This window comes from Scyliorhinus canicula, chromosome 13, assembly GCF_902713615.1.
Source record: "Scyliorhinus canicula chromosome 13, sScyCan1.1, whole genome shotgun sequence".
Classification (NCBI taxonomy): domain Eukaryota; kingdom Metazoa; phylum Chordata; class Chondrichthyes; order Carcharhiniformes; family Scyliorhinidae; genus Scyliorhinus; species Scyliorhinus canicula.
In genome coordinates this window covers 124816746-124842574 of record NC_052158.1, presented here as the reverse complement: position 1 = coordinate 124842574, position 25829 = coordinate 124816746, and the positions used below count along the sequence as shown (strand labels likewise).

Sequence of the window (25829 nt, the reverse complement as noted above, 5' to 3'; positions counted from 1 at the left end):
TTGCTCTCAGCATTTGACTCTCAATTGTTCAACAGTTAAGTGTGTAAACTTATTTTACCTCCCAGTCTTGTGAGATTGAACTGGATTTCATGGGAATGTTTTCTCTGTCCAAAATTTATTCTAATGTATTCAGTGTTCTCTTGCTTTTCTTAAGAGGCTTTGTGAACGATGCTGTTGCCCACCCGAGAAGGGATTCTACTTTTTGCCTGAGTGAATCTTTTATTAAAAAAACAATGAAAATCCGGTGTGTTGTGATGGTAACTCTGGTAATCTGATAGTGAGTTACAGAGCGTTTCTTTAAACAAGTGTGAAGGAACAGACAGAAATGTCTGCAGTAACCACACAACCTATCCCTTTTGGACTTTTAGAAAGGGAAAAAACACATTGAAAATGTGGAAGGTAGTTTGAAAGAAAAGAAGAATAAAGGAACTGAAGAACCAGTGGATAATACGGTACTTTCAGGTGCTACATGGTCGCACCTAGACTCGATTAGGATCAATTCAGAAAAATTAAAAGCCCTGGAGGAGAAAGCAGCTGATGGAGATTTTGAGAAAGTAAAAGAAGAGAGTTCTTTCGGGATTCCATCTAACAATTCCCAGAAAGAAGAATGGATAGAGACTGTTTTACACACCCCTTCACTCCATATGGACGTAAGAGGACAAGGGACAATGCAGGAACTCCCTGGATTGCAACCACTCCACAAGCTCAATCAGCTATGTATCACTGCAAAGGCTGGGCAACAAGGTGTGTAAGTAATCTTCTGCAATCAGCTGATTTGTGCAGCATGCAGATATAATGAGTGGTCAGATAGTTGTAAACCACAGGGAAATGGAAAACTGAATTGCAAATTGTATTTTAGTTTCAGAAATCATATCAGGTTTTATAAAATGTAGTAGACTCAAATTAAGCATATACTTATTAATGATTTATATTTATATTGCAGCTTGTGTACAAAAGAAAAACACATGCCAAGCTGTAATAGCAGAGTTAGGAAAGTTGGCTGTAAGCATAGATGAAGAAACAAAAATAGTGCAATGCTTTATTTAGTAGTGTTCAAAGAAAGGCAGCTCTTGAACATGGGTTGAGATAACAAGACAGAAGGATTTGAAAAGTAAGTAGAGCTAATGAATGGAAGGATCGTACTGTTCTCTATGTTCACGGATGTTGGTGTCTTTGTGGTTGAATCAATTAGAGAACATGCAGCTGTGTTAAAGAACAAAATTATTTATTAACTAAATAAACACTATTAAGGGTTCTATGATGTGAATGATAAGTACAGTTAGATGCTGTGGCTAAATACAGATAATTATGATTAACTATTATTAATAACTATTGACTAAGCAAACTATTGACTATTGCTTTGGAAAGCAGAAGCACAAAGGGACTTGGGAGTCCTTGTTCATGATTCTTTTAAGGTTAATGTGCAGGTTCAGTCGGCAGTTAAGAAGGCAAATGTAATGTTAGCATTCATATCCAGAGGGCTAGAATACAAGACCAGGGATGTACTTCTGAGGCTGTATAAGGCTCAGGTCAGACCCCATTTGGAGTATTGTGAGAGTTTTGGACCCCATATCTAAGGAAGGATGTGTTGGCCTTGGAAAGGGTCCAGAGAAGGTTCACAAGAATGATCCCTGGAATGAAGAAGTTGTTGTATGAGGAAAGTTTGAGGACTCTGGGTCTGTACTCATTGGAGTTTAGAAGGAAGAGGGGGGATCTTATTTAAACTTACAAGATACTGCGAGGCCTGGATAGAGTGGATGTGGAGAGGATGTTTCCACGTAGGAAAAACTAGAACCAGAGGACACCATCTCAGACTAAAGGGACGATCCTTTAAAACAGAGATGAGGAGGAATTTCTTCAGCCAGAGGGTGGTGAATCTGTGGAACTCTTTGCCGCAGAAGGCTGTGTAGGCCAATTCACTGAGTGTCTTTAAGACAGAGATAGATAGGTTCTTGATTAATAAGGGGATCAGGGGTTATGGGGAGAAGGCAGGAGAATGGAGATGAGAAAATATCAGCCATGATTGAATGGCGCAGCAGACTCAATGGGCCAAATGGCCTAATTCTGCTCCTATGTCTTGCGATCTTATGTTCTGAGCAGCTACCCGATATGCGACTGCTATCCATGTTCTGCTGCACACCTCGTGTGTTGCAGTAACGTTCTCCTGTCGTCACACTATCTCGTGGTCAGATGCTGGAACCTGTCTGCGTTCCAGTAACGGCAGACGGCACCTATCTTTACTTACAGTTTGGTTATTAAATTACACACAAATGATATTCTACGTATCATTACAAGGCCCTGATCTCAACCCTAACCTTTAATAACTGCAAGTAGCACATAGACTTATTTGCCATCAAGATGGACATTTTCTGTTCAGCTTCTTTTGCTGCTTCCCTCTCTTCCCCTTGCCTACCAAGCCAAACCTCCCTTGCCCTCATGCCCCACTCTATGCCATTACATTGGGGTAGTTTTAAGATGTGACTGAGCATATTCCATGAGTTGAAAAATGAATAGTGAAAGGGCAATGGGTGGCACTGAGCAATTGGAAATGCAAAAAGTTTTGGGGAAGTGAGCACTTAGGAGATAAAGGTAGTAAACACTTGGAGCATGGGTGTAAAACAGAAAATAGTTAGAAAATGATAAAAAAAAGTATTGGCTTTTGCTTGCGATGGATAGCTGAAGAGGTCACAACATATTTTTGAAGCAGATTATAGAAAGGTTATTTTTGGGTGATTGTTTTATATCATACTTAGAGTCCTTTTTTCACAGTAATTCTGTAGATGCACTGTACTTGGATTTCCAGAAGGCGTTTGATAAGGTATCATGTTAAAGGTTATTTCAGAAGATAAAAGTTCATGGTGTAGGGAGTAATGTATTAGCCTCGATAGAAGGTTGGTAGGATGGCAGAAAAGAGAGCATGCACAAATTGGTCTATGTCTGATTGGCAAATGTGACGTGGAGTCCTAAGGGGCTGTGCTGGGCCTCAACTTTTGACAATTTACATCAGTGTCTTAGATGAGGGGAGCAAAGGCATAATAGCTAAATTTGCAGGTGATACAAAGGTAGGCAGGAATGTATATTGTGAAGAAGACAGAAGGAGGTGCAGGGAGAGCTAAGTGTTCATGTGCATAAGTCACAAAAAGTTAGCATACAGGTAGAGCATGTAATCAAGAAGGCCAATGGAATCCTAACAGTGCAGAAGGAGGTTATTTGGTACATCGAGTCTGTACCGTCCCTCTAAAACAGAACCCTATAGGCCCTCTTCCACGCCCTATCCCCGTAATCCCATGCATTGAGTATGGCCAATCCACTTAACCTGCATATCTTTGGACATGAAGGTGCAATTTAGCGTGTCCAATCCAGCTAACCTGAACATCTTTGGACATGGGAGGAAACCGGAAATGGAAGAAACCCACACAGGCACAGGGAAAACATGCAAACTCCACAGTCACCCAAGGCTGAAATTGTACCCGGGTCCCTGGTGCTGTCGTAGTAGTGCTAACCACTGTGACACTGTGCTGCAGTGCTATCCTTTATTATGAGAGGAATTGAACATAAGGAAAGGATGTTATGCTTCAATTATACAGGGCATTGGTGAGACCACATTTTGAATATTTTATGCAGTTTTGATTTTCTTATTTAAAAAGAATGTAAATACACCAGAGGCAGTTTGGAGCTTTATGAAATTGATACCTGGAATGAGCGGGTTGTTCTACGAGGATGGGTTGGACAGGCTGGGCTTGTTTCTGCTGGAGTTTAGAAGACTGAGGAGTGACTTAATTGAAGTATATAAGGTCCTGAGCGGTTGTGACAATGTGAACATGGAAAGGATATTTCCTCGTGTGCGAGTCCAGATCTAGCGAGCACTGTTTTAAAATTATGGGTCAGAGATTAAGACAATGTTTTCTCTCTCAGAAGGTTATTCAAATTTGGAACTCTTTGCCTCAGAAGGCAGTGAAGTGGGGTTACTGAATATTTTTAAGGTAGAGGTGGATAGATTCTTGTTGGACAAATGAATTAAAGGTTATCGGAGGTAGATGGGAATGTGGAACTTGAAATACAAACAGAGCAGCCATGATCTTATTGAATGGTGGAGCAGGCTCGAGGCCAAATGGCCTACTGCTCCCATTTTATATGTTTGTAATAACACCATTATGAAATAATGTCATTATGTTACTGGGCTAGTAATACAGAGTCATGAGCCAATAATCCAAATAACTCAATTCGAAATCCTATCATGAATGACAGTGAAGAAATTTGAATTCCATTTAAATAAACTGGAAATTAAAAGTTGATATCAATTAATATTGCCTCATTGCTGTAAAACCCCAATTTGTTCACCAATGCTCTTTGGGGAAGGAAATCTACTACTGTCCTTACCGAATCTGCCCCTTGTGTAACTCCAGTGCTGCACCACTGTGGTTGATTCTTCTCTCTTGAAATAGCCTGACAAGTTACTTCTGTTGCTTTAAACTAGAAAGTTCAAGAAAAAGGACCATCACCACTATTATGTCAACGAAGGGAAAACAATTGTGCAAGTTGTGAATGAGTAGAACAAGATGACAAACTTAGAGAAGTTGCAGTGCAGAAGGAGGCCATTAGGCCCATCGAGTCGGCAGTGGCCCTTGGAAAGAGCACCCCACTTAAGCCCACCCCATTCCCATAACACAGTAACCCCACCTGACCTTTTTTTGGACATTAAGGAAAATGTATCATTGCCAATTGACCTAACCTACACATCTTTGGACCGTGGGAGGAAACCGGAGCACCCGGAGGAAACCCGCACAGTCAATGGGAGAACGTGCAGATGCTGCACAGTGACCCAAGCCGGGAATCGAACCAGGGATTCTGGAGCTGTGAAGCAACTGTGCTACCATGCTGCCCTTTCATTACTGCGTTTGATAATTTTCTCACAACAAATGTCATTATAATGTAGAATTTCAGACACTATTTAGTCTCAAAGGCATTTGCTGATAGGCTATCATTGTTTTGTTTCTATTTTAGGACTTACCTGTGATCCTGGCAGAACGTACATTATCACCTCTCAAAAAGGTGAACAACTGTATACGGCAATAGAAGGTAATATTTTGGGTGACAGAACAATGAAAAAGACAAAGTATTACAGTTGAAAGGGAACTGTATGAATGAAGAAACTGAAATCAATCAACAGAAGTTATTCAGAAAAAAGTGCAGATGTATGAGGTACATTCCATACCCTAAATGGAAAAAAAAAACAATTTTGGGAGGTTGGGCAGCACGGTTGCACAGTAGGGCAACACGGTGGTTAGCACAGTTGCTTCACAGCTCCAGGGTCCCAGGTCCAATTCCCGGCTTGGATCACTGAGGAGTCTGTACATTCTCCCCGTGTCTGTGGGTTTCCTCCGGGTGCTCCGGCTTCCTCCCGCAGTCTAAAGATGTGCAGGTTAGGTGAATTAGCTGTGCCAAATTGCACTTAGTGTCCTAAAAGGTGAGGTGGGGTTCTCTTTCCAAGGCCAGTGCAGACTCTATGGGCCAAATGGCCTCCTTCTGCACTGTAAGTTAATAATAATGATCGCTTATTGTCACAAGTAGGCTTCAATAAAGTTATTGTGAAAAGAAAGCCCCTAGACACCACATTCCGGTGTCTGTTCGGGCAGGCTGGTACAGGAATTGAACAATGGTCTTTGGGGAAGAAAATCTACTACTGGTGCTAGTGTTGGTCTGCATTCCAAGCCAGCTTTTAGCGCACTGTGCTAAACCAGCCCCAGATTCTATGATTCTAGAATGACAACAAAATTTGCAACCCTTCATTTACAGGACACAAAACTGCTTCTCCCGCTTGCCGTTTTGGGAATGGGTGGGAGGGGGAGGATTTTTGGCTCCCATGCATCGGTTTGCTCTTGTAAGTGAGCCGTACTTCTTGTAGCATACTCCAAACCACAATGAGTAGCTGAAGCAGTGTGTGCTTTCTGAACCGTATTGTAGAATTCTGGGATTGCTTTAGGGTTAACAGTGAACTCTGGGAACAAGAAAGCAAAGTCGCAAGAGACTTTTAATTTGAAACCGCGATAAAATATTAATAGAATATTTTAAAAGAACATTTCACCGCTTTATGAAGATGCATCTGTTTTATTTCTTCTTCAGATACTTCCTGCCTGTGTTTGAACTTGTGCGGTGCAGCCCGGTCCTGTTGTATAAAGATCTACAACCTGCAATCAGAAGAGGTACTGCACTTTGCCAGACCCTTCAGGGTAGATGCCTGTTGTTTTGGATGCTGCCTAATGGAGATATACGTGTTCAATGCCCAGGAGGAACAAATTGGCACAATTAGGCAGAGGTAAATCCAATTATGTTTGTTCCCATTTATTTAGACCAGTACAATTGTAATTGTTTGCAGCAATATGTCTTGTAATAATAATCTTAACAATCTTTATTATTGTCACAAGTAGACTTACATTAACACTGCAATGACGTTACTGTGAAAATCTCTGAGTCGCCACACTCCGGCGCCTGTTCGGGTACACTGAGGGAGAATTCAGAATGTCGAATTCACTTAACACGCACATCTTTCGGGATTTTTTTTGTGGGAGGAAACCAGAGCGCCCGGAGGAAACCCATGCAGACACAGGGAGAACATGCAGACTCCACAAGTGACCCAAGCGGGAATCGAATCCAGGCCCCTGGTGCTGTGAAGCAGCAGTGATAACCACTGTGCTACCATACCACATCACTTTTTACCTTACCTTATTTGACCCCAAGATGAGCTTCCAACCACATACCCATCCATGACTAAGTTAGCCTGTTTCCAGCTCCATAACAATGCTAGACGCTGCCCGTCTTAGCTCAGATACCGCTGAAACCCTCATCCATACCTTTATTGTCATTAGAATTGAGTATTCCATTGCACCAACGTGCTACCCTCTGTAAGCCCGAGGTCATCCAAACCACAATTGTCCATATGTCCCAACACACACCAAGTCTTGATCACCCATCACCCCTGCGCTTGCTGACCTACTTTGGCTCCCTTTTTTCAAATCCCTCCATGGCCTCACCCCTCCCCATCTTTGTAGTCTCCTCCAACCCTGCAATCCTCCAAGATATCTATGTTCTCCCAATTCTGGCCTTTTGAGCATCTCCAAACAGTAAGGGATTGATGCGAGATGAGTTTGGACTGACTCAACCAGTCATGAATGGCTGTAAAGCTATTATGCAAAAATGTTTATTAATTGGTAGTGGCTCAAAGGAAGGAGTGGAGATAAACTAGTATTGAAGCAGCTTTACTTTGATGTCCATCAATACACATTGCAAATGCTGAACCAGGCAACCAAGCAATGAAAGTGAACGTGTCCCTTTGTGTCTCTGGCTGCAGATGGAGTATGTTCACACCATTGCTGGAAATCTGTGACATGAATGGGCATGGCATTATGAAAATTCATGGACCGTGTTGTCCTTGCCGCTGTTATTCTGATCAGGAACTTAAGGTATAAATTATTCAATATAATTTAGCTGATGCTCATTGTTGCTTCACTCAAAATTAAATGAAGTAAAAGTCACTCAGGTTGGTGGAATTTTTATTACATTAATGAATTCAATGACCATCCTTCCGTCCTGAGCCTTACAAGGTCAGAAATAAGCAGTTGATTGCAGTGTTCAGTTCCACTCAGCTTTTCAGACAATGAAGCAGTTTGTGCCGGCATACAGCAAGGCCCGGACAACATTCAGGCTTGATCTGATTTGGCATAAATTGTATTTGGCACTTAATTGCAATTAAATGACCGTTTCCAACAAATGCCACTTTACCTCGATTTTCATCAGCGTTAACATTGCCAATTCCCCCACCATTGTTATGACCAGCCCAAACTGAGGTTCCCCAAAAGTTGTTGATATGGGCCAGACCCCTCAATTTGTCATCGTCTGGCTGGGATACATCCACAATTGTTACAAACCCAGGTGAGGAGGGATGACTGGCTCCATGTCTTCATTCAACCAACCCTCTGCTGGTTTCCTTTCCTTGGAGTACCTTTTCCAGACCCAAGGTTTAAAAAGGAGCCAATTTAACCAGGCTTGCTTGTGTACCGTTCATTAACTACTAAAAAGGTACAACAAAATGGTAAAACACATGCAGCTACATTCATACAGATTAGAAGAATCGAGTCCAATAGTAAGTAACTATCAATGAAATGTTATACGGAACAGTCCTGGAGTTGCGAGTAGATGATGAACACTGTGGCCGTTTAATTCTAATAGAGTTGAATTCTGCAGGCGAATAGTTGATTTTTTTAAAGTTCAAATGTCTGTGGTTTGGTGGAGATATTTCAGTTCTTATTCCCAGCTGCGAACCCTTTTTGCTGGCTGGTTGACTCCCACAGTCAGAGATTGTTTTTAAGATAGATCTGCAAAAAGGTGGCTATTTTTGCAGTGATCCTGCTTCAGTTACTATATCACACACCTTCAGTGTAGAAAACCTCCAGCTGCTTTTCCTCAAAGTGCACACATACAGACTGACAGAGCAACCACAGCAGGCTGGTAGCAAACAGGCTTTTATATGTATATATGTATATTTCAAGGGGGCCGGAATACACTTGTCTAGACAATTATACCATCGAGATGGGATGCTACTCATGTTCCTTTGTCTTTACCAGAGAGAATGATCAGTCTTTGAATGCCTTTAGAAGTACCTTGTCTGGAAAAACAGGAAGAGGTCACATTAGAGAAACAACCTGCAGTCAATCCTGTCAGTGGCTAATTGCACATTCTCGACCACCCTCAGGGGTTATGTCCATTTTAAAATATAAAACTCAGATCTTTTTAAACTCCAATATTTCTGTGTATAATTCCATGTTCTTTTACTCCATCATCATGGCAATATCAACATCCCAGGGATCAAAAGAAGCAATCAGTATCTAAAATAGATCAGCATATAAACATTGTGGCTATTAAAATGGATCATAAGCAGGTATTCTGCGAGTGACCCACTTCCTGATTCCCCAAAAGCCTTCCCACCATCTACAAGTCATAACACAGGAGTGTGATGGATTACCATCGGCATGTCTGGATGAGTGTAGCTCCAACAACAATCAAGAATCTTGAGACCAACCAGGATAAAGCAGCGCACTTGATTTGCACCTCGGCCACCACCTTAACAATCACATCCTTGACCACGAGTGCATTATGGCTGCCTTATGCACCACCCACAAAATGCACTGCATCAATTTGCCAAGGATTCTTCGAAGCACTTCCCAAAACCACAACCTCTGCTGGCTCGAGGAACAAGGGTAGCAGGTGCGTGGGAACTTGTTGCAATTTCCCCTCCAAGTCGCACAGCATCCTGACTTGGAACTATATCGCCATTCCTTCATGGGTGCTGGATCTAAATCCTGGAACTCCCAACCTAAGCACTGTTTATGTATCTTCATCACATGGACTGCAGTAGCTCAATGGCTCACCATCACCTTCTCGAAGGCAATAAATTCAGGCCTGGCTTGCAATGCTCCAATCCTATGAACAAACAAAAAAGGAAAAACATTCTGGTTTGTGCTCTGGTTGACTTTGATTTAGTGCTGACCAATAAAGAGCCATCTAATTTCAGTTAGTCAGTGTACCCTCCAGGTAACTATTGTCCATAGTCAGGCTGCTCTAGATTGGCTCTGATCCTAGTTGGAAATCATAATTCCAACCAGAATAAATTATCCTTCTCTCGGGCCACACAAAGTTCCTCCACTTCAATAATTAAGATCTACGTATGTTACTATTGTTAAAGAAATTGAATGCTTTAATAGATGATGGGTGACACAGTGGTTAGCACTGTTGCTTCACAACTCCAGGGTCCCAGGTTCGATTCCTGGCTTGGGTCACTGCCTGTGCAGAGTCTGCCTGCGTGGGTTTCCTCCGGGTGCTCTGGTTTCCTCCCACAGTCCAAAGATGTGCAGGTTAGGTGGATTGGCCATGCTAAATTGCCCATAAGTGTCCAAAATGGGAGGGCAACATGCGGCACAGTGGATAGCACTGGGACTGCGGCGCTGAGGACCCAGGTTCGAATCCCGGCCCTGGATCACTGTCTGTGTGGAGTTTACACATTCTCCCCCTGTCTGCATGGGCTTCACCCCCAAAACCCCATGTGCAGTTAGGTGGATTGGCCATGCTAAATTGCCCCTTCATTGGAAAAGAAAAATAAATAAATAATTAGGTACTCTGAATTTTTTTTTTTAAAGTGTCCAATATGGTGAGATAGGGTTACTGAGTTAGGGTGGAGGTGTGGCCTTAAGTAGGATGCTCTTTACAAGGGCTGGTGCACACTTGATGGGCCGAATGGCCTCCTTCTGCACTGTAAATTCTATGATTCTATGACTAGGAAGAGTTAATGGGACAAAATGTGCAATACATGTTTACCTTGCTTCCTTCTGGATAGTGTGAACATCTGGATTGCATTCACCCTAACTATTTTCAATACTTTCCATGGATCGGTCCGGTGAGCCTGTGGACTGATTCAAAGCTCACGAATACAACACAATCCTTTAATGTTTTGATTAATCAGGCAATGATGATCAGGCAATTTCCAGCAAAATTACTGAAAATAAAGTGAGGTAACTTTAAAAGATGTCGAGAAGCAGTGAAAAGCTGGTGATTATCTAGTGAAGCAATATACCAATCACACATTATCTACAAATCTTTCAAAAGTTGCTTTTGGTGAACTCGCTCATGAAGATTTTTTTCCCAAATGTGAGGTAAAATAGGAATGTAATTAACTCACCTTCGGTACTCAATCCAAAAGTAGCATAAAGTTGTTGGAAGCTCGAGACATTTGAATTAAAAGCAGAGCTTCTGTTCTTTGCATTAATTTTGTGGGGGAATTTTGGCACGTAACAATTTTACATTTGCAGCAGATTTGCCTGCTTGATAGCAGCTAAAATCAGAGATAGCTAGATATTATAAAATTTAAAAATGGTCACAGGTTTTACACAGTTTACCAAAACCTTGTGAAGCAATGTGCTGCAATTTAAGTGTGTAAGACAGCCTCTGTGGTGTTGATAATACTGCTTCCATTTCTAAACAATACATGTCTATAACATTACAGATTACATCCAAGATTGGGAATCATTTAGGATTAATCTGGAAGCGGTGGCAAGGCTACAATTCAGAATACAACATGGATCATGAATACTTTGGTGTGGACTGTAAGAACATTTAATAAAGAGCAGTTAACGAAAGTTGTAATATTTATCGATCAAACTCACAGAACAACATGTGGCCTGATGCTTCACCTCGTGTTTCACACAGTAATATTCAATAAAAATGGAATATAAACATTTGCAAAAACTCATGACCCGTGGCAATGTTACATAACATATAGCAGAAATATTTCTTTACAACCAGCATGCTATTTCCATACCTGGTTGAGCACTGGATGTGGTAACATTGGCCTCAATAATGCAATTATTAAGAAGTGACAATATTCATATTTTGGACAATTAACATTGTGCCTTTTTGTGAGTGCTTTTACCATATAGAAGCCAATATAAACCTTAATACAATAGCGAAATACTGCAGATGCTGGAAATCTGAAATAAAAACTAAAAATGCTGGAAAAACTCAGCAGGTCCGACAGCATCTGTGGAGAGAGAAACTGCATTAATGTTTCAAACTGATGATCCTTCATTTCCTATTTTTATTCAAATGTTGTTAAGTGTCATTTTTCATGAGTCTATTTCACTCTAACATTTCTAGGGCAGAACTTTGTCTGCAAGAATATATTGGAAAAGCAGGCACACACTATCTACCATTTCCCATCTATCTGTTCCATTGGGTAGACAATAGTGGATAGTGTGTACGTAATTTGCAGGTTTGTCTTTCTGGCATGCAGGGCTCTTTGCCAGGAATGCTGAAGCCAAAATGCAGTCAGGTTTGGTTCAGGCAAGAGCTTTGGAAGGATATAATATACACCATTCATATTATCCTAGACGGTTAGAAAGGTATCTAGACTGATGCACAAGAAACCTTTCGCCTTTGGTAAGTCATGTGTTAAAAGACAAAAGATGCAAGTGTAGCAAAAGTATATTTTAATGTCCTGATGTGAAGGACCTTTATTGTTCCACAACACTGATATGCATACTGAAATAATATTTACAAACAAATAATTTACAATTCAAAAAGTTGCAATACCAAATAGAATTAATATTTACTGTAAATATATATGACCAACTGTTTTATGTAGAATGTCAGTGCAAATTAAATACTCTTATTTTGCCACACAGAACCGAACACAGTTCTTATGGACTAGGATATTTACAAGAATGGTACTAGGGATAAAGGACTTCAATTCTGTGAAGAGATTAAAGAAGCTGGGATTTTCTTCTACCAAGCAGTGACGGTTTAGGGGAGATTTGATAGAAGTTTTTGAAATTTTGGAAAGTTTTGGATTAAATAATGGGCTGGCAGTCAGAGAAGACACAGATTTAAGAATATTGTGGATAAATAAGAGGGCAGAGGAAACCTTTTATTATTTTAATCCACAACCATTCAGAATTATCTGGAATGCACTACCTGAAGGGGCAGTAACAGCAATATTCAAATGAAAATTGGGTAAATACTTGAAAAGGAAAAACTTGCAGACTACGGGGCGAGAGCAAGCTGGATAATAACAACTTTATTTGGATAACTCCTTCAAGGAGTTGACACAAGGACAATCAGTCTAATGGCCTCATTATGATTTAGAAGCACTTCCATCTCTTATATCACACCAATTTTCAATCATTTTTCATTATGGAATCTTCACAAAGTGATTAACAAATACATATTGATATTGAGAAGTTTTCAGAATGGACATAATTGGCAAATTCATTTCAGCCTAAGTGTGAGGTATTACATTTTGATAAGAAAAATAAGGTGGTCATATATTACTTTGAAAATAGGGAACTAACTCAGATAGGGTATATATCTGGGAGCACAAATATAAAAACCTAAAATTAGCGATGCAGATTAATAAGGCAGATTTAAAAAAAGCAAATCAAACTCCAGAGTTTATTTCCACAGGCACAGAATGGAAAAATAGTGAAGTTACGCTAAACGTGTGTCAAACCTTAAGTTAGATTACGCCCCGAGTGCTGTGTGCAGTTCTGATCATATTATAAATATATCATAGAGGCATTGGAAAAGGTGTAAAAATATATCGCCAAGAAGGAGAGCAGAGCTGTGAGGTTATCTTTCAGGAATTGATGAATAGACTAAGGTTATCTTCTTAAAAAGAGAAGGCCAAGAAGTAACCTCATAGAGATCTTTACCATTCTGAAAAGTTTTTTAAGAGACCATCAATATATAAGATAGTCACTGCGAGCATAAGTTGATTGGTAAGAATGTGGATCTTGTTTCCATAAGGAATAGTTGAGGCAGATAGTGCAGATATATTTAAGCGGAAGATATATGTGCATATGACAAAGGGAATAGAAGGCTAAAAGGTGGAAAGTAGTTCACGTAGAGCACAAATAGACTGCTTTTATTTTTGCTGTATATTGTATGAGATATATTCAGACATTGTCTTGTGATATTTGACCGAAAACTGGTCCTTGTGTATTTACTTGCTTTATTTTAAAATGCAGTTCCAAACAACATGGATCCAAATGCAAAGGTGCTTTTGCTGGCTGCTGCCTTCTTACTCGTAAGTTGTGAATCTGATCAAAATTTACTTCAGTGTTAAAGTTAGTTTATCCTCCCCATACAAATAATCATTGTTTTGTTTTACAGAATTACATGTTCTTTGAAATGAGCTGAACTCCAAGATTCCTTCCATTGCCACCATCAAAGTTGCTCGACAAAACAGTTGAAATGCTGCAGAAGTGTAAAATAATGAAAATAAATTATGCTTCAGTTAATGTAAATGTACCTGTGTGGCTTGAAACAATTGCCTTGGAGCAAAATATTTATCTGAAAAGATTTTGTATTACTTCGATGAGAATACATTTTTTTTCTCAATGAAAATACGAGAGAAGCTTCTACATCATGTACAACATCAATTGTAAAGGGTATTATTCTGGGATAAAAATAAAATATCCTAAAAATTATTGAATTAATCAAAAATACAGAAGAATGGAAGAAACAGAAACTGTAGCCATATGGCCGGCCTGCCATTCAAGATTACTATGGCAGATCGTCTACATCAACTCCATTTTTCCTCACTATCTTCTTGATTTCCTTACCGCCAAAAACCTATCGAACACAGACTTACTTTAGATTGTAAGAGAGTAGCAAAAGTAAATCCAAGACCTTCAGAGGCTAATATAGGATATATAAGAGTGAGTAAGGAAATGGCAGAGACGTTAAACAAATATTATGTGACTTAATAAGGTAACCCCTTTAGCAGCCACCATTGTTGCCATGGGTCCCGTGACCATGCTCAAACAGGGAGTACAGGCAAAGTATTTCACATTGCTCGACCATTAAGACAGGGCCTGCCAGTATAAATTTGCATTTACGTTTCAAGGGCAGCAGTACACGTGGACATACCTCCCACAAGGATTCCATAACTCCCCCTCCATTTTCCACCAACAATTGGCCAACGGACTTTCTAAATTTTCCCAACCCTAACACAATATGTAGACGATCTGCTCTTGCAAACAGACACAGAAGAGGAACACCTAGAGCTATTATCTGAGTTGCTAGGCCTACTGCAATCAATCGAGTGCAAGGTAAACCCCAAAAAGGCCCAGATTTTAAAGAAAAAGGTTCTTTATTTCGACATCATCATCACCCACGGGAAGAGAGAAATTGAGCAAAAAAGGGATGAAGTCCATCGTCACATTGCCCCTGCTCCTGCCCCAAAATGTCACTGCACTCTGGTCATTCCTAGTTTGGTAGGCTATTACAGAAATTATATCGATGGTTTTGCCACCAAAACACCCCCCTCTCAGAGCTCCTTAAAAAGAACCATGGGAATGGCTTCCGCAGCACACAGACGCCATTGACGATTTAAAACGCACCCGAGGCACAGCCCTCGCTTTACACGTTCCAGACCCAGACTTGCCCTGTGCCATAGATGTAGCAACCACCGACCGAACCCTATCAGCAGTGCTCCTGCAAGAACGACACGATCACTTAGGACCCGTAGCCTATGCCTCAAGAGTATTAGACCCCGTAGAGCAAGGATTCTCAGCCTGCGAACGGCAGTCTTTTGGGAAGTACAGTACTTTGCGTACATCACAGGCCTCAACCCAGTCATGATCTTGACCGAGCATACCCCCACACAACTATTACTAGACAGTAGATTAAAGGACGGTTCAGTCAGCCAAATCAGAGCAGTTCGCTGGACACTACTGTTACAGGGCAGGGACATTACGGTAAAACGCACAAAAAACCACACATTTCTGGCCGATAATCTCCAATATGCAGGGACCCCACATGAGTGCCAGATCATAGCAGCCCAACACCACAGAGGACCCTTTATCCCAAAGTCACTACACCCACAAGCAGGCAGTAAGACACAGGATTTCCGAGCCACAGGCGATACTTAAAAAATATATTAAGACGGTTCTTCCACAATCGAAAATGGAGTTAGAATTATTGGTTGTGGAATTTACGTGGAAGACGCGCAGGGACGCCCACTAGAAGAGATCTCTTTAAAATTGTCCAGCCACCTAGGTACACAAGCAGCAGAACTCGCAGCCATAGCCTATGTAATTCAGCACCCCGACTCTGTTCCAACACCCACAGACATACACTCCGACAGCCTATATGTGTGCAACAGTTTAACAGAATTCCTGCCCCTGTGGGAATCTCGAGGTTTTGTTTCAGCCGATGGAAAACCCCAACCCTCTGCCCCGTTGTCAAAGCCGGCATCAGATTGCACATAAGGTATCGTTAAAGTAAGAAGCCATCATCGCTCCTCCCCACCCGGTAATGTAAAGGCCTTAGCCAAAGCAGGATCATGCCATGGTCACTTCTGGCAGCCACCTGAAAGCGAACCGATACACTCAGTCCAGGTTTCCCAGACCAATATTGAGGATCTATCTCAATCCCAAAAAGCAGACGACACCCTCAAACAGGTTTTAGACGGCACCTTCCCAGCCCCTATGATCAATGGAAGGACACACTGACGGTACAGGACGGCATAGTTTAAAAAAACGGAATTTATGTGGTCCCCACCCAGGACAGTAACCAGCTCATCTACCAATTTCATAACGGACACTGACATCAGTGGATAGACAATACCATTGCCCATTTAAGACCTTTGCGTTGGTGGCCTGATTTAAAAAGCGATGCAACCCATTATGGTGAAAATTGCCTTATCTGAACTCAGAACAGTCCTGAATGTTACTCAAAGAAAGGACAATTATGTCACACCCGACCTGTGAATGGCCCTTGGACAAATTTGCAAATCGATTACATTGGTCCCCTTCCCCGTTGCAGAAACAGTTTCAAGTACGTGCTGGTTGTAATCGACACGTTAACTAAATGGGTAGAAGCATTTCCCTCACAGACAAACACAGCAAAGGCTACCGCTAAGATTTTGATCAAACAGATATTCTCATGCTGGTTCAGACCAAGGTTCCCACTTCACCGGCAGAGTCATGCAAAATGTTTTAACAATTTTTTGGATCAGGCAGAAATTTCATATAGCATATCACCCCCAATCCAGTGGCATTGTCGAGAGAATGAATAAAACTTAAAAAGCGACCATTAGGAAGATGGTGCAACAGAACAATACCACGTGGAACACAGTCCTCCCATTTGCTCTCATGTTTATTCGGAACACCGTTTCCAATTCCACAGGTTTCACCCCCCACACTCTCATAACTGAACGGCCCATGAAGGGTATTGAATATTTATTAGGCCTCGATCTGGCAAGCCCGACAGTAACCGCCCTCACCCACGAAAAAGCGGTCCAACACGTTACAGATAACATTTTAAGCAGCACAACTCGTTGCAGCTGTCCGATTAGGCGCTAGAAAGAAGCAGAGTAATGCCTGCTTTGACAAAACCATCCACCCGTAGAGTACACAGTCGGTCAGCAAGCAATGGTTTCACTTTACAACCCCAGCTCTTTCCTCTCCCCCAAATGTGCAGGACCCTACTCCATTTCAGACAAAGTGATCCCCTCAGTGTACAAGATAACGTACCCCAACGGTAAAATTGGTTTGTTCCACATCAACCAACTCAGTCTATGGATCACAATGTAGCCACTCCCACCACATCTCTCTGGCAATAGGAGACAATTACGCCCCGCCCATCGACAACCTAGTCCAACCCCTATGCCATCCCTCCCCAGCCATGCCGGCATTTATCCCTTGTCCACGCCCACAGACCCAAACTTGTCTCCCCCCCCCACCACAGGTACGGACTTTCGTCTTGAACTTGACTCCGACGACAGCGAGAGCCTCCGGATTTGATTACTATCCCTGAACACTGGCGCGATCTCTCTGCCCCCAGTCACCCCAGCCCCCGGAACTATGACTTAGACATCTTTGACTCCCTATATACCCTCCCCCAGCCACCGCCACATCCACTCCCGACCACAGTAACTTGCCCTCCACTCCCACCACCTCACAACAAACAAGCCCCTCTTTGGCATCGAGACAACTCTTGCAGACTAGTAAGGCACGACGATTCGGACCATCCGAGGACCCACGCGGCCCAGGCACAGAAACGGCATACATAAGTCTGGCAACCGGGAGGTGGTGATGATTCAGATACTGATTTTCATTTCGGTAATGCTTTTACAACACTATTTGGTACAGAACCCAGAGGTGTCCAGATGATGAGAAAGAGATACCGCCTAAGTATTAAGGTGTCCAAAGTTCTGATGGAGCCTGCCTGCCTTTTTCCTTCTTCTACCACATGGTTTTAATTCATGTCGCCCGACACAAAATTACTTTTCTGATTCGAGGGTACGAAACCGAATGTCAGTTAAAGGCACATGTTTATTGAGAAACAGATCACTGTTCTCTCAGTCTTTATGACAAGTTTCCACACGACAAAGCAGCACGGTGGCGCAGTGGTAGCTCTGCAGTCTCCCGGCGCTGAGGTTCCAGGTTCGATCCAGACTCTGGGTCACTGCCCGTGTGGAGTTTGCACATTCAAACCGTGTTTGCGTGGGTTTCGCCCCCACAACTCAAAAGATGTGCAAGGTAGGTGGATTGGCCACGCTAAATTGCCCCTTAATTGTAAAAATGAATTGGATACTCTAAATTTATTTTTTTAAAGTTTCCACACGACTACAAACTTTCCGTCCACCCAGGTAGGGAGTAACGGCACTGATCCCCGCCCTACATGGGGATTCCACCTATTCTTCTCCCGCAGCGGCCCACACGCACCTCATGTTCCCTTCACTTCATACGCTCTGGAATGGTTCTCTACACTCTGCATTGCCTTGGGCAGGCCTTAGTTTCACCTTCTCTGCCCTCTCTTTGGTTGTGGTATAAAGAATGTATTTTGCAGCATTCTGTACGCTCACCCCTTCATTCCTTTACCTCCCGCGACCCCCTGGTCGTTCCACACATGCTATTTACACATATGACAAAGTTGTTTGTTGATCACTGCTGCTATACACGCTGCTACATGCGAACTTCCTCGGAGCCCTGGGACAAAAGTCTATAAAACTGGCCGCCCTGAAATTTGGCTGGTTAAGATAAGCCTCAACCACCACTGGTTGCAAGTAAAGAAAAGTCTGGTCGAAGAAATTGTCCGACTACTCCCCACATCGACCACAAGTTGCGAGTCTCTCTGCTTTACAAATTTGCATTTCTTGTCTCTCCAAAATGGTATTTCAAAAAAAAAAAGAGGGAGTCACACATGGTGACAATGACGGGTAAGGAGAGAAGGACTAATAAAACAAGATAACAAAGATAATAACAGATACTATGCTTGCACCACCAGGATCACCCGGAAAACAGAAAACCCAGGATGAAGTAAAGACTGCTGACATGCGTTTGGATCATCGCTGGACTTCTGCAACTGCACGCGCAACGAACCTTTGTAACAAACCCTACACCAGCCCTGAACACCACCCAACAGGCTGCCACCAGCTCAGACACTACAACACACATAAAGACAGACATCGAAACCCCCACCTGGTGCGAAAACATTGCCAAATGGAACCCCCTTTCATACATAGTAGAGGCCCTTCTAGTAATTGCAATAATCTGCAGTGTCATTCAGACACTCTGACTCCGTAAATGGTGAGCAAAAGCCTCCCACTCCCTGGTATATACAGTCCGAGCCCCCTTCTTTGGAACTCAACAAAATGAACTCATGTAACAATCGTTGCTAAAAAATAAACCATGTACCTCTAACTTTATTAGGATTAAGTACAAATGTAATGCTGCTGTTTTAAATTTTGTACTGTAGATAAGTTCTTTGATATTCACCAGCAGGATGAGAGTAGCTTAGATAGCGTAAGCTGGAGATCAACTGTGTGGATAAATTTAATGTTTTATAGTGACCTCAATTATAGTAACTGTTAGAGATGAATTAATTTATGAATGTATTAATGGAATATTAGGTAAATGTCCCAAACCATAAGATAAAGTAGATCATTGCCTTGACTAAGGGTGACCGGTCCACCAAGGATGAACAGGGATCAATAGTGTGATCTACCACGCTTCGCGTTCAGGATCAAAAGGACGGAATGTAGCCATCTAAAATGGCCACCTGCAAAGGACCATGGGAATTATGGCCAACCCAGGACGCCAACAGATACAGAGCCTATGTGTATCTAAAACACATGTACCCCGACCGGATCGAAACCCCCGCTCGTTTGGATTTTAATGGCCCATTTTCCCAGGACAATAGAACTCGAATCAAGCAACTGGTACAGCCACAGACTGATTGGCGCCACTCCCCTTACTCAAAAAGCACAACCGCCAAGGTCAATAACCGCTAAGGACCCGCCCAACCACCAAGGCACCCCTTTATTGGCTGAAATCAAAGACAGTGATCAGAGCCGTCGAACTACTGGGTCCAAGGTTAAGGACCGCCTCAAAGAGTGCGAAATCCCAGAGGGATAAAAGAGAGCACAGCCATGTGTTCTGGCTCTTTTGGATCCGGCCTGTGCCAACCCAATTGCAGCAGGAACAGCCAGCCAGGAACGGCCAACGATCACTACCTGATGGATGAGCCCAGCAGACAGAGCCACTTTCTTCGAACCAGCCAACTGAATCCAGATAAAGGCCGTATCCATTTGCACAGTGCCAGTCGCCCTGAAGTTAAGTATAGGTTATTGTAGCTGATAGGTGTAATTTAATTCGTGGTAGATATCGTGTTTGCATGTTGAGATAACTCTTGCGTATGTAAATAAACCATCTTTTGAACTAACTAACTGGTTGTGTGGTCATTTGATCTATATAAGGGAAGGCTTGTGGTTCACTAAGATAAATAGAAATACCCACAGTATTGGCGACGCTGTTGGGACCGAAACAGAGCAACAAAGGTACTGTTCACTGAAGTTAAAAGAGCAGAAAGGGGCTCCCAGTTAAAGGCAGAGATCTGCAAGGTGCACATTTGGAAAGGTCAGCTAGTGAGAAGCCAGATATCTGAAGTAATCCTAAGGTTTGTGATGCCTTTACACAGCCTGCGAGGCAGTAGTCTTCTGTTGGCTTGGTTGGGTCCAGGGCAGAGGAATACCGAAAGGTGGTTGAAATCTGGATGTAAAATCCAGATGAAATCTTGGTTAAGGCATCAGAGATGAAGCATTGTGTGGGAGACGATTCCAAAGTCTGTCCTTCGAGCGTGGAGTTTGGAAAGTCAAGAGTTCCAATGAGACTAGTTGGCTCAGTGTGACAGGCATCCGGAGGGGTTTGTTGAGAAATCCACTAAAGTTGTTTTGGGTGGCATGTCACTTGGTTTCAGTTTGGTGTGTCTGACCACATTTTGCCTATTGGTTTATATGGGCTGTATACTTACTGAGAATATGGAGTACAAAATATATTTTGCGACTTGTGTCATCATTATAAATATGTGTATATCTATAAAGGTATAACCAGGATGAAGAAGTAGTACATTATAGTTAATCTTTCCTTGTTCAATAAATGTTTTATTCTTTTGTTAAAAGTTTATCGGCATTCCTGTGACTTCATTAAGGTCTCCAAATAAAAAAATAAAAGTTACAATCTACCGAGCTAGTATTGTAACATTAGAAAGAAAAATCCTACTCTTAACTTCTGGGTAATAATGCCTTCAGCTAGTATCCACAGCATTACAATTCCCCCCTGCCACCAATGGTTTTCTGTCCGATCAATGCCAGACATGGGGTTCACACTCTGATCAGAAGTTGTGGGCCAAACTATAATTCAGCTTTTGAGGGATGTCTTTTGTTGCCTTAAAAATGACTATTAGCAATAAAGTGTTTTGTGCTGCAATAGACATCATAATTTGATGCAATCCAGAGTAATGCTCTGGGGACCCGGGTTGAAATCCTGCCACAGCAGACGGTGGAATTTGAATTCAATAAAATAGGTGGAACTAAAAGTTTAATGATGACCATGAAACCATTGTCAATTGTCTAAAAACCCATCTGGTTCACTAATGTCCTTTAGGGAAGGAAATCTGTCACCCTTACCTGGTCTGGTCTATATGTAGCTCCAGACCCACAACAATGTGGTCGACAATTAACTGACCCCTCAAGGGCAATTAGGGATGGGCAATACTGTTTTACTCCCTTCCCTTTGTGGCAAACATTTCACATGCCTTCCTAATCACTTGCTGTACCTGCATGCTAACCTTTTGTGATTCATGTACAAGGGCACCCGGAATCCTCTGTACTGTACCATTCCGCCCTCTTCACCACATTTTATTCTTCCCGCCAACCTTTTATTTTCCCACATTATACTCACTCATTAACCCATCAGCTTGCAGACTCTTGGTATCCTCTTCACAACTTGCTTTCCTATCTATCTTTGTATTAGCAGCAAATCTGGTGACAATAGTCTGTCACTTCATCCAAGCAATTAATAACTGTAAATAGTTGAGGCCAGAGTACTAATTGGTCCCTGTGGCACTCCTCCAGTTACAATTTGCCACGCTAAACATGATCCATTTATCCTAACTCTTGTTTCCTAAATGAACCAATCCTCTACCCATACCCCCAACACCAGAAGTTCTTATTTTGTGTCGTAATCTTTTCATGTGGCACCTTATTAAATGCCTTTTGGAAATCCAAATACACCACATCTACTGATGCCCCTTTATCCACCCTGCTTGTTACATCCTTAAAGAACTCTAATAAATTTGTCAAACACAATTTACCTTTCACAAAACCATAATGACTCTCCTTGATTGTACTATGATTTTCTAAATGTCTTGTTGCTACTTCTTTAATAATGGATTCTAGCATTTTCCCAATGACAAATGTTAGACTAACTGGCCTATAGTTTCCTTTGTCACCCTCGTTACTTGAATAGTGGTGTTATAGTTGCAGTTTTCTAACCTTCTGCGACATTTCTAGAATCTAGGGAATTTTGCAAGATTACAACCAATGCATCCACTATCTCTGCAACAACTTCCTTCAAGACCCGAGGATGCAGGCCACCCAGTCGTGGGGATTTCATCCGATTAGTTTTCCCAGCACTTTTTCTTCTAGTGATCATGATTTTTTAAAGTTTGTTCTTCCCTTACTTTTGCATCCACTTCTCTACTATTCTTGGGATCATGATTTTTTTAACGTGAAGCCAGGTGCAAAATACTTGTTCAAAGTCTACCATTTCCTTGTTTCCCTTTATTAGTTCCCCAGCCTAACCCTCCAAGGAACCAATGTTCATTTTGTATACTTGCAAAAGCGTTTATTATCGGTTATTAATATTCCTTGCTAGCTTTCACTCATACTTCAATTTCTCCCTTTTAGGTTAAGTCATCCTTAACTGGTTTCTAAATATTCCCAACCTCAGGCCTATCACTAATCTTTGCAATATTGTACATCTTTGGATATCATCTTTACCATGATTTTAAAACAGCCTATACCTCTGTGAAGGCCACAGGTTATCATCTCCAATAAGCAATGTGCAACTTACTCATTCCAAACGTTTGTGCTATGGCAAACAAAGGGAGACAGCCAGATTAAATACACAACACATGAAATGCTTTCAGTCATAAAGTGCTCTTTATTTGAAAATAGCACCAAACGGACATATAATGTGAAGTTTTGCTTCTGATTCAAACCTTTACATCTTCAAATAAAATTGTTTTCCCAAATGTAGCATTTATTTATAAAAGCAAAATATCAAACAGGCTGAACAAAAAGGTAAAAGTAAGTAGTGAAAATAAATTAGGAAGATGAGAAAATATGAAAATGCCATGAGTCAAATAGAAACCAATAATTTATATACACAGCAAGACGACTCATTGGGTAATATTTAATGGAGACAATGGGGATCTCACCCACCAGCTTCAGAGCTGGAAAGAGACCTACGTCACCTCTCTAAAAGGAGGCCCGCCAAATTAAGTGCCACTCACGCATTTAATTGGAGAGTGATGGGCCTTTCCCAGACTCATGAACCTTGAGGCAGGAATCCAGCTGGCCGAGAACTGCTGGCCCATATTGAATAGAAATGCCACTGGGGAGGTGGTGGCTGCTGCGGGTACAATGTCCACCTGAGGCCTAGGATTGTCACTGGATCCCAGGTCATAGGTGAGTGATGGCAGGGTGGGGGTGTGAGGTCATGGATGAGGAGAGTCAGCAGCAAGGGCTGGGAAATGGTTCTCAGCAGGCCCAACCCTTCCTGAACCTGGGTCCCTCGATGAGGCTCCAAATGTATCTGAACAAGGGATTGACCCCCCCCCCCCCCTTACGAGCCTGCAAGTGATCACAGACAAGTTTGCTTGTCGTGGTCTCCCATGGTGAGCCACCCACTGTCCCGCCTCATTAAATGCCTCTCACCACCAACTTGCACCAGGGAAGGTATTAAATTCCACCAATGACTTCGATCCACTCTATGATACTTATGTACCTATGAAATACAAACATTTACAATATTCACAAATTTCAAAACAAACGTGACAATTGTTTAGAAATAGGAGATATGAGCATCAGAGACTCAACTTGACTTAAAAAAAATAAAAAGGAAAGTTTGATTCTATCAGAACAATAATTGACCAATGGCAGAATAATTCTTCCCTGAAATAATAATGTCCCAACTGGGATTGACAATGAACATGATTCCTTTCCAAAAAATTCTTTTTCAATGAGGGTGTTCCTCTAAAATGAAGCAGAGCATACCTTTCAACTAAACAAATGGAGTGTAATGAAGATCTCATAACGTGATTTTCGTATTTCGAAAGCTTGAATTGTCTCTGTGAAAGAAGATTAGAGAAAATATTATGGTGTGCATTTAATAACATTAGGTTGAAACTACTGGCGAGATCTTCTGGCCTTCCAGTCCTGCCGACGGTCTGCCTCCACTGCTGGTTTCCCAGCTGCCTGGGGTGGATTCAATGGGAAATCACACTGATAGCAGTGGGATCAGAAGAACCCGCTGCTGGCCAATGGCTGGCCACCTCCCACCGCCAAGAAACACACCGTGGGGAGGCCAGAGAATCTCGCGCCATATGTCTGCACATAATTTCAGTTGATGGAAATAAGTTACAAATATTATGGCATTCATTATACCCCATGTACAAAAATAAACCAATTCAATCTCTGCTAAATGTATTGTTAATAGTTTCCAGAACACTATGCAACTAACTTTATTCCACAAAAAGAACATTATAATGACTTTATTCCAAAGGTGTTATGAATTAAGAAATGCACAGTACTGTGTTGTATTTTATTCACCATTTTATACTCTGCATTGCAAATTGAGTGAATTTCATTATTATGGACATTATAGAATTGTACTATAGTTTTTGCAAGAAAAACTTATATCCATCAATCAGCTTTACACTTTATTTTTGACAGGTACTGTTAGCAACAAATTACAATCATGTGTTCTATACGTTAAGACTAGAAGAATCAGATAGAATTAAGTCCAATATAAAGTAAGTTCCAATTATCCAAGTGTTTTAGCAATACTAAAGGAATAGAAAGTAACCCCCTTTAGAATTATCTTCCTTACGATTTCCATATAATCTATCCTTCACATACTACTGAACCGAGCCAGAGTAATATAATCTGCCCCACTGTGTGGAGTCTGCACGTCCTCCCCCTGTGTGCGTGGGTTTCCTCCGGGTGCTCCGGTTTCCTCCCACAGTCCAAAGATGTGCGGGTTAGGTGGATTGGCCATGCTAAATTGCCCGTAGTGTCCTAATAAAAGTAAGGTTAAGGGGGGGGTTGTTGGGTTATGGGTATAGGGTGGATACGTGGGTTTGAGTAGGGTGATCATGGCTCGGCACAACATTGAGGGCCGAAGGGCCTGTTCTGTGCTGTACTGTTCTATGTTCTAATGTATGTGCGAGATAAATTGCACAGAAAGAAAGCGGAACACCATATCCTAAAAAGGGAAGTAATCTTTCCTACTTTCTAATTCACATACACTCCACAAACTGCATGAATCATTTGTTTATTGAAATCACCTTTGATCCATTGTTTGCAGATGGTAGGACAGGTTGAGGGGGCGGTTAATAACACAAATCAGAGGATCTTGCTACAATGGAAGGATGCGAGGCCCCCAAGCGAGGAGACCTGGATCAATGACATGGCGGGTTTCATTAAGCTAGAGAAGGTCAAATTTGCCCTGAGAGGGTCGGTACAAGGGTTCTTTAGGCGGTGGCAGCCTTTTCTCGACTTTCTGGCTCAACGATAGGGTACAGGGACAGCAGCAGCAGCAACCCAGGGAGGGAAAAGGGGAGGGAAAAGGGGGGGGGCCGACAATGACTATGTTTGTTTATTTAATTTTAATATTTTTAAAGTTCTTTTGTTGTTCATTAGGGTTGGGGGG

The 25829-nt window shown here is 41.9% G+C and overlaps 2 protein-coding genes across 6 annotated transcripts in view; one reads left to right on the top strand and one right to left on the bottom strand.

The window, feature by feature from the left end:
* The first annotated feature begins 325 nt into the window (after nt 1–325).
* LOC119975927 (phospholipid scramblase family member 5) lies at nt 326–13850 on the top strand. Its single transcript, XM_038815884.1, is given in 8 exon segments — nt 326–381; nt 383–744; nt 5005–5079; nt 6124–6316; nt 7349–7460; nt 11054–11153; nt 13572–13630; nt 13717–13850. Coding segments are annotated over 8 exon segments (984 nt in total). The 3' UTR covers nt 13744–13850.
* The window catches only part of eif4e2 (eukaryotic translation initiation factor 4E family member 2), a 69224-nt gene continuing 51438 nt past the window's right edge, over nt 8044–25829 (bottom strand). For 2 of the 5 annotated variants that reach the window (XM_038815880.1, XM_038815883.1), the window contains one exon: nt 23035–24246. In XM_038815880.1, the coding sequence (XP_038671808.1) occupies nt 24207–24246 (40 nt within the window). In that variant the 3' untranslated portion in view covers nt 23035–24206. Of the gene's footprint in view, nt 9478–10368; nt 10547–23034; nt 24247–25829 lie in introns of those variants that run through there. The other 3 variants (XR_005462830.1, XM_038815881.1, XM_038815882.1) reach the window with 3 other exon arrangements.